This window comes from Fopius arisanus, unplaced genomic scaffold, assembly GCF_000806365.1.
Source record: "Fopius arisanus strain USDA-PBARC FA_bdor unplaced genomic scaffold, ASM80636v1 scaffold00056, whole genome shotgun sequence".
NCBI lineage: Eukaryota > Metazoa > Arthropoda > Insecta > Hymenoptera > Braconidae > Fopius > Fopius arisanus.
In genome coordinates, this window is record NW_011887795.1 from 430,026 (window position 1) to 437,817 (window position 7,792).

Sequence of the window (7,792 nt, forward strand, 5' to 3'; positions counted from 1 at the left end):
GCACGTTTGAGTCGAAGAGAATTTTATGGATCGACTCATGTGAAATTTTGAATGGCTATTTGTCGAGTTAAGGGAATTATTTGTATGTTTTTAGCGTTGAAGAATAGCTCATCGGAGTCGAACATACCGACGCCAAATATTGGATTTTCGAAAGTAAGTTTTTAGTGTCAGAGGCGAGAAAATAATCGATACGAAAAGTGAGACTTTGCGGCCGATTGGTGGGACGTAAACTAAAAGTTGATGTCGAACGAGATGAAAATATTATTTGAAGATCTTTGAGATAAATTTTACCAAAAAATTCGTTTTAACTCACTCCATCCGTAAAGTCTCACTTTACGGACTCCAAAGAATATACTGTACAAAAAAAATGAAAAATAATTGACAAATCATATATTCGGAGTAGACAGGCCAAAAAATCATTCAAAAAATTGTTGTGAATGTCTAATTCACTCGTATGGCCCAAAATAAAAAGAAATGAGACAATGAAATGATAATTATAGAAATAGTTTCTGATACTGAATTTTTTTTATCAACATTTGATGTTGATTAGACTCAATGACATGCAAGTACTCGATATATTGAATGAATGACGATTTTCAGGCCATGTCCGGGTTCATAATGATGATGACACAACAGGGTAAATTACTGTACATATCTGAGAATGCTGCCGAGTACCTGGGACACTCCATGGAGGATCTCTTGATTCATGGTGACAGTGTCTACGATGTTATTGACAAACAGGATCACATGGTTGTGCAGAATCAGCTGGCGAGGAGTGGTCCAATGTCCAGCAATGATCGTAGATTATTCCTCTGTAGAATTAATGTCTCTCGCAATTCACGCCGACAGTTGCGATTTGGTGACCAAAAGGTACGTCCACCATTCGTCACACCTGAAAATAGAAAAAACATTACAAATAAAATTTACATAACGGAATGAGCAATAAATATATACAATATACGTTTTAACCATCTCATGCACTGAGAAAAAATTCTACCACAAATTAGTGTACTATTCATCAACCCATGGGACCAAACTGTGGTTCAACAAAAAATTCGAATGACCCACCCGAAAAATTCGGATGTAGCACCCTAATTTTTGAAGAACTTACGCTACTTTTCCGTGAGACTCCTTTAAAAATTGGGGGGCCACATCCGAATTTTTTGTTGACCACGGTTTGGTCCCATGGGTTTGTGAATAGCACACTAATTTATTAATGGACTCACACGAAATAATTATGTATTTTTCTCTCCGCGTATGTTGAACGTTAAATCAGAGACACAACTGAAGTTGGCGAGAGTCAAGATATCTCGAAACACGTGAGACTCATTCCCTATTGGTCAATTCGAGACTCGAAATTCAAATTCTGCGCAACTCCGTGCGCAGTAGATATCAAATTATTTGACAAAAATATATAAAATATATAATATTGATAATATTATTACTATTGTTGTTATTGTTATTATTATTAATTTATGCATCAAATATTAATTAATTAATAATATAAAAATGAATATAAATATAATAATAATAAAATAATATTATTATTATAAATTTAATGGCCGAAACGTTCATTACATTTTTCGAACTCTTGAAACGAACGTCTGAAACTCTGAAAAGCCTATCAATTTATTATTAATTTTAAATGAACAATTTTATTTACAGGTGGTGCTTGTGGAAGGTCATTATCTTCCCTTCGTACCTTTATGTAATCGAAATGAAGCAGTATTCCTGGCGTCCTGCACACCGGTGGTTCTTCCTGAGACCCGAGAGAGTGTAGTACAAGGGGCGACAAATATATTCACTACAATTCACTCAATGGATATGAAATATCTCCACATCGATAAAACGTGAGCACTACTCAAACTATTATGTACTTATTCAATAGATTCACACGAGATACTCATCCACGTGAAAATATTTTCCGAATGTCCAGCGATCTTGTTTATATTCTCTGTTTACATTTTCGAGGACTTCCAAACGCGGGTGTGTCATTCTTTATTTACATCGAGTCCTCGAATGATTCATTCTATCTTATCATTGAATTCAACTTATAACTCACAGTTCAATTATTCGTGGTATAATTTTAATGGGAATATAATATAATATAATATTAATAATATTGATAATTGAATTGTAGTAGTGATAATAAATCGGTGCATGCAATTACGAATTGAATGCAGTGATAAAAATAAATAGGTTATTAGGGGAAAAATATTACTGTCGAGTGAAATAATATATTTTTGAGTTTTTGATTTTGTACTCTGATTTTTAGGGCTGAGAGCCACTTGGAGTACAATAGGTCTGAGCTGGTGGGTGTCTCCTGGTATAATCTACTCCACTGGGACTGCATTAGAACTGCTTACTGCAAGCACCAAAGTGGTAATTAAGGGCAGGGGTTAATTAGGTGGAATAAAGTGATAAGACCATCCCCATGTAATCATTTTTTGATAGTGAGAACTGAGATATCAGTGATGCAGTCGTAATTACATGAGAAAAAAATTGATTGATTGTTCAATTATTAATAACTTTTAATTAACAGGCCTGGGGTATGTGATGTAGATAATTATAGGAAGATTGAAGAGATTCAGAGTATTGAGAGAATTTTTAAAAGGGATTTTTCAATATTTTTAATGGAGTGATTGAGAGTAAAATAATTAATCCAGAATTTTTTGATTGCAGTGATTCAATCTGATCAGGATCGGACGAGTACTGCTCTTTTGAGACTGCAGAGTAGCTCAGGGCGTTGGTTTTGGATACACTGTGTTCTGCAGGTGAAAGAAACCTCGGAGGAATGCCAGCACCCGATAATCGTCTGTACAAATCAAGTATTAAGGTATGTTTTTTAAATTGATAAATCTCTCTGCGAGAATTCCCCGATTTTTTATTTTTGTAGAAATAATTCATTTGGGAATTCACAATTCTTCGTAATTCTGTAGAGATTTTAGAAATCGACGAGAGTTTTCGGATTTTTATAACGACTGAAGATCCTTCTAGGAAATTTTTACAAAAATATTTTCTATGGAATTGTTATTAAAATTTCTGGAATTCCTGTGGGAGAAAACGTTGAAAAATCCAAATCCAAAAACAATCGCATAGAATTAATTGAATAAATAATCATAAATTTTGTTTATCGCCCGGAATTTTCGGCGGTGAAAACGGAAAATGTAATTTTACTTAATACCGAATGTAATCTCCTACAATGGAATTTGCAAAAGTTTTAAGCCACGTGTCCAACACGAAATACCTTTCACCATTATGGCAACGATCCACCACCTGACGAACTGATAACACAATTACAGTGACAAGGAAGCCGAGGTGATGCGTTCGAGCTCATGGCTGTACAACTACTCATCCCAATCGAAATTCACGTACGGGATTTGTCCATCCGCTGTGTCCCAGCAGTCGCACGGCTCTCAGTACCAGGAGACATATCCACGTCCGGTTTTAATGCAGACCCACAATCCCTCGGAGTCATCACCAGGTTCTTACGAGGCTGATTATCCAGCGCCAGGTGCTGTTAAAGTGACCACTGGACCTGAGGACATTGAACCTGTTGACATGTCCATCAACAGTGGTGATCACGAGGCAAGGCATCTCTATCAGATGCCACATCATCCTGCTCATCATCATCATCATCATCACCATCATCATCATCAGGGGCATCATCCACAGCAGCATGGACGAGTTATGCAGAAATCTGGAGGGTACAGGTATGTTTTTAATTTTTTTTTTTACTTCAAGGCCCGGGTGGACTATCGATCGAACGTCGACTTTTGTTTAAATTTTCTTTTCAACCTAAAATATATGTATTTTAGGCTAAAGAGATAAAATTTAAACAAAAGATGACATTCGATTAATAGTCTACCCGGGCCTTAATTCGTAAATAATTGGTCATTTCTAAAAAAAAAGTTGGAGATAAAAAAATGATTAGTTTCTATAATAATAATGATAATAATAATGATAATGATAATAATAATGATGATAATAATAATAATAAAATTTTCTTTTGAATTTTACAGAGAGGGGAGGGGAGCAATTATATTTTTTGCCGGTGAAAATTTAATTTAAAAAATGTATTATGTTTCAGAGGTAAACTATCAGTGCACTACCTCCATAGTCGTCAATACGCACCCCCTGATTCACCAAAATATATAACAGACCTGGACGTCTCCTACGGGGAAGCATGCGCCGAACGTCAATCAGTCCACAAAAGACTGATAAAAGTTGGTGGTGGAATGATACTGGAGCCAACGGAGACGGTTGACCACTGGACATCATCGCCAATCTGGTCGGACACCCTGCAGAGGGTTCCAGATGTCGTTCATCAGGACTTGAGCCCCTACATTACAACCCCTTCAACCCCAGTGGATACGCCAGACTCAGCTGATCTTCACTCCGAAGTTCCGGTCTTCAATTTCGACTGGACTACAGAGCAACATGTGCCCAATGCCAAAATAATGGTCAGGAGGGACCTGGAGCAGAGGCCGGAGGAGAGAGAGTCACAACCGATTACTCTCCATTTACCCAGAAGGAAACACCAGAGCGACGAGGATAAGGATTACGATAAATGAATTCATGTGCTGTTTTTAGTTAGTTAATTATTTGTTTTATCTAGAGTAATAGATACTTTTTTTTTGGTTTGTGAGCGAAAGGAAGTTGTAAATGTAGCATTGCCTCAATAAAATGTGCCTTATTGTACTTAATTGTTGCTGTTTTTATTTATTTATTTCCCCATTAATTTAAATTAATTATAGGAAAATTATAAACAAAAGTTCATGAATACGAATATCTCTTCAGTCTTTCTGTGATCCTGATAAAATTGGAGGGAAATTTTGAAAATTTGTGGAAAATACCGTGCCACCTTCTCGGCTGTTCTGTGCTCCTGATCCAAATCCGTAAAATTTGAGTAAAATTTCCGCGCATTCGTTGAAATACCGCGCCACTTCCTCGGCTATTCTGCGCTCCTGATACAAAACGGTAAAATTGGGGTAAAATTTCCGCGCATTCGTTGAAATACCGCGCCACCTCCTCGGCTATTCTGTGCTCCTGATACAAATGGGAAAAATAGGATTTCATTCTCGTCAAAATTTACCGTAAAAGGGGAGTTTTGTATTAGGAGCACAGGAGTACAGAAGAGGTATTCGATGTTTTTAGGCCTGTTATCGACTGCCATTGAACACGACACCCCGAAATCCTCAATATGTGCAGGCCATTGGAGATGTAGAACAGGATCCCAGAAGATGAGGAGGTATCCTATTTTTTTCATCGTCCTATCAGACGCAGGATGTAAGTTCAGATATCCCAGATGACAAATTATCTTTTTTTATATCATTAAATTACAATTCCCACCCAAAAATCCACTGCAAATTAAACTAATTTGCAAAGAATTATTCAATTATTTAAATGGATTAGGGAATAAAATAATGACAACAGCAGAAAATGTTTCAGGATTTTTATTTGACTCGTCAAATAGCTTTTATTATCGTCATTTGTTAATTACAATAGAGTAAAAAAACCAGTGCCCTGACTCATTGTTTTGTATCTTCACAAATTTTTTTTATCAATTTTTCATTTTAATCTAAAAATCATCAACACGAATAATCGAGTCGCATCCGTTTGTGTGATTTGTCACACATTTTTTTCATCGCAAGCTCGTATTTTTTATTCCTCACGGGCTTTTATCAATGTTTTTATTAATTGTCCATTCCATATTGTTGCCTCAATGATTTATTTAATCCTGGCTCCTTGAGTTATCGGTCGACACGGTAAATTAATTCAATTGGCACTGCGGAATGTGCAATAAACCGAGATATAATCGCTCAAAACTAAAATATACATTTGCGAATTGTTTAAATAAAAAATTAACGTAGAAAAATTGTAGAATACAAAAGGAAATCCTTCGATGTGAGTTTTATCTACAAAAATGAGAAATATCAACAAGTGTATTAACTCTAAATAAATAATAATTGAAGTGTTAATTATTTAATTTATAAAAAAACAATTGCTTCAAGGAAATGTCAAATTTTCTGTACACTTCAAACTTCTTTCTCCCCAACATCACCCCTTAATTTTTATGTTTCATCATTTCATCTGTATATGTGTGTATGTAAGTGTGCGTGGGTGTACCAATCGTTAATTACCGTTAATTCATTAAATCAAACAATAAACATTCGTTAGATTTTAAAGTGTGATTATCTGGATAATTCCGTTGAATCCCCAGGGAAATTTCCCCAGAAAAATAACTGAGAATTAAACGTCCCAAGATATTCCAATTAATCTCAATAATGTCTATTGTTTAAATAAATAAACAACAATCAACACCACCCCTAAAATCTCACTCGACAAATTACCAATGACCCCTTCCCCTTCCCCCTACAATTTTTCCAAAATTTATCCACCCCTAAAATCTCCGTTATTTAATATTCATTAATTTTATCATCATTTTCATTAATATAAAACACGTATATAAACATAGACTGACACACACACTTCGGTGTTTTACAATATATATATGTCTGTATATATATAATGTATATTTATATACCCTACGGTTAAAAAAAGTTGCGTCACATTTTTTTTGGTTTTATTTTTATCCCCCTATCCCTCGTTAATACGTCGAGATAACCGCAAGACAGGTATAAACTATCGATGGGGGGCAAACCAATTTATTTGGTGCCTATTATTTTTCAATATTACAATTAATTTTTTTCATTTTAATTAATTCATTTAGTTTGTGCGTGAATGTGTGTTTATGCCAGTGTATCATTCCCTCCGTGTTTCATTACCCCACAATTAATCTCCCGAGGATCTACCAAAATAAAATTAAAGAAAAACTATATCCTCAGTATTTTTCAAAGGTAAAAACAAACCGTCACCCAGTCTCTAGTATTTTTTTAAAAATGAACTCTGTCGTCTTGCACATGTCAAAAAAGACTGATAATGATTACTCAATTAATTATTAAATCGCACAACCTTTCGAACTACAATTGCCGTTAATTACATTAATAAAACCTCGACATTGTTATAATCATTATCGGGGTCTGAAAGTTTCTGCGGCAATTCTCAGACACAGACACAGACATCAGAAATTATTTCTGTCTGTTATCACTATCTGTCTGTCTGTCTGTCAGTGTCTGTCTCCGAAAAATTATCATTGGAACACTATCAGAGCCCTTTTTTTTAACTGCATTTCTTTTTTTGTAGCAAGGACATATTATACCTGTCTGTCCGTTCCTGTCTGTTTCCGTCTGTTCCTGTCTGTTCCTGTCTATTCCTCTTTGTTCCTGTCTGTCCCTGTCTACTCCTCTTTGTTCCTGTCTGTTCCTGACTGTCCTTGTCTGTTCCTGTTCCTGTCCTGTCTGCTCTCAGTCCATGTCCGTATTTAGCAGAACCTTCCGCGCCCCAATTTTCATCATAAGTATTTTCTTTGAACTGTTCTGAAATTCCTAAAGCATTTTCATCATTAAACAATCGCATTTCGGTTTGTTTTTCGTTATTACGATATTTTTTCATATTTTTTTTTTTTTTTTCATCTTTAAAGCTTTGTTTGGCACGTATAATTAGAATGTTATTCAGTACGGAAGCAATCGATTTTTTGTAGTATTATTTTCGATTCCTACAAAATCACATCCTCCAAAAAACACTTGTAGTTACTTTTTTTCTTTAATTTGTTAATTTTCATTAATTATTTAATCCTCATCTTTAATCTTTAGTTTTTTTTTTCTCTACTCCACTGAGTCTACTCCATGTTTCATGCTCTTCTTCTTAAATTATTAATTACCACCCGCCC

The 7,792-nt window shown here is 35.1% G+C and overlaps 2 protein-coding genes across 3 annotated transcripts in view; one reads left to right on the forward strand and one right to left on the reverse strand.

Annotated features, from left to right (window-relative positions):
• Window positions 1-4,687, forward strand: part of dysf (dysfusion) — a 7,669-nt gene extending 2,982 nt beyond the window's left edge. Inside the window, exons 3-9 of one of the 2 annotated variants that reach the window (XM_011307848.1) lie at window positions 95-153; window positions 601-870; window positions 1,666-1,850; window positions 2,276-2,382; window positions 2,683-2,836; window positions 3,303-3,713; window positions 4,091-4,687. In XM_011307848.1, coding sequence (XP_011306150.1) covers window positions 95-153; window positions 601-870; window positions 1,666-1,850; window positions 2,276-2,382; window positions 2,683-2,836; window positions 3,303-3,713; window positions 4,091-4,574 — 1,670 coding nt within the window. In that variant the 3' untranslated portion in view covers window positions 4,575-4,687. The remainder of the gene's footprint in view (window positions 1-94; window positions 154-600; window positions 871-1,665; window positions 1,851-2,275; window positions 2,383-2,682; window positions 2,837-3,302; window positions 3,714-4,090) is intronic. The other variant, XM_011307849.1, reaches the window with a different exon arrangement.
• A 767-nt stretch (window positions 4,688-5,454) lies between these two features.
• Window positions 5,455-7,792, reverse strand: part of mAChR-A (muscarinic Acetylcholine Receptor, A-type) — a 16,662-nt gene continuing 14,324 nt past the window's right edge. Inside the window, exon 7 of the mRNA XM_011307857.1 lies at window positions 5,455-7,448. The gene's annotated coding sequence lies outside the window, so the exon portion shown is untranslated. The remainder of the gene's footprint in view (window positions 7,449-7,792) is intronic.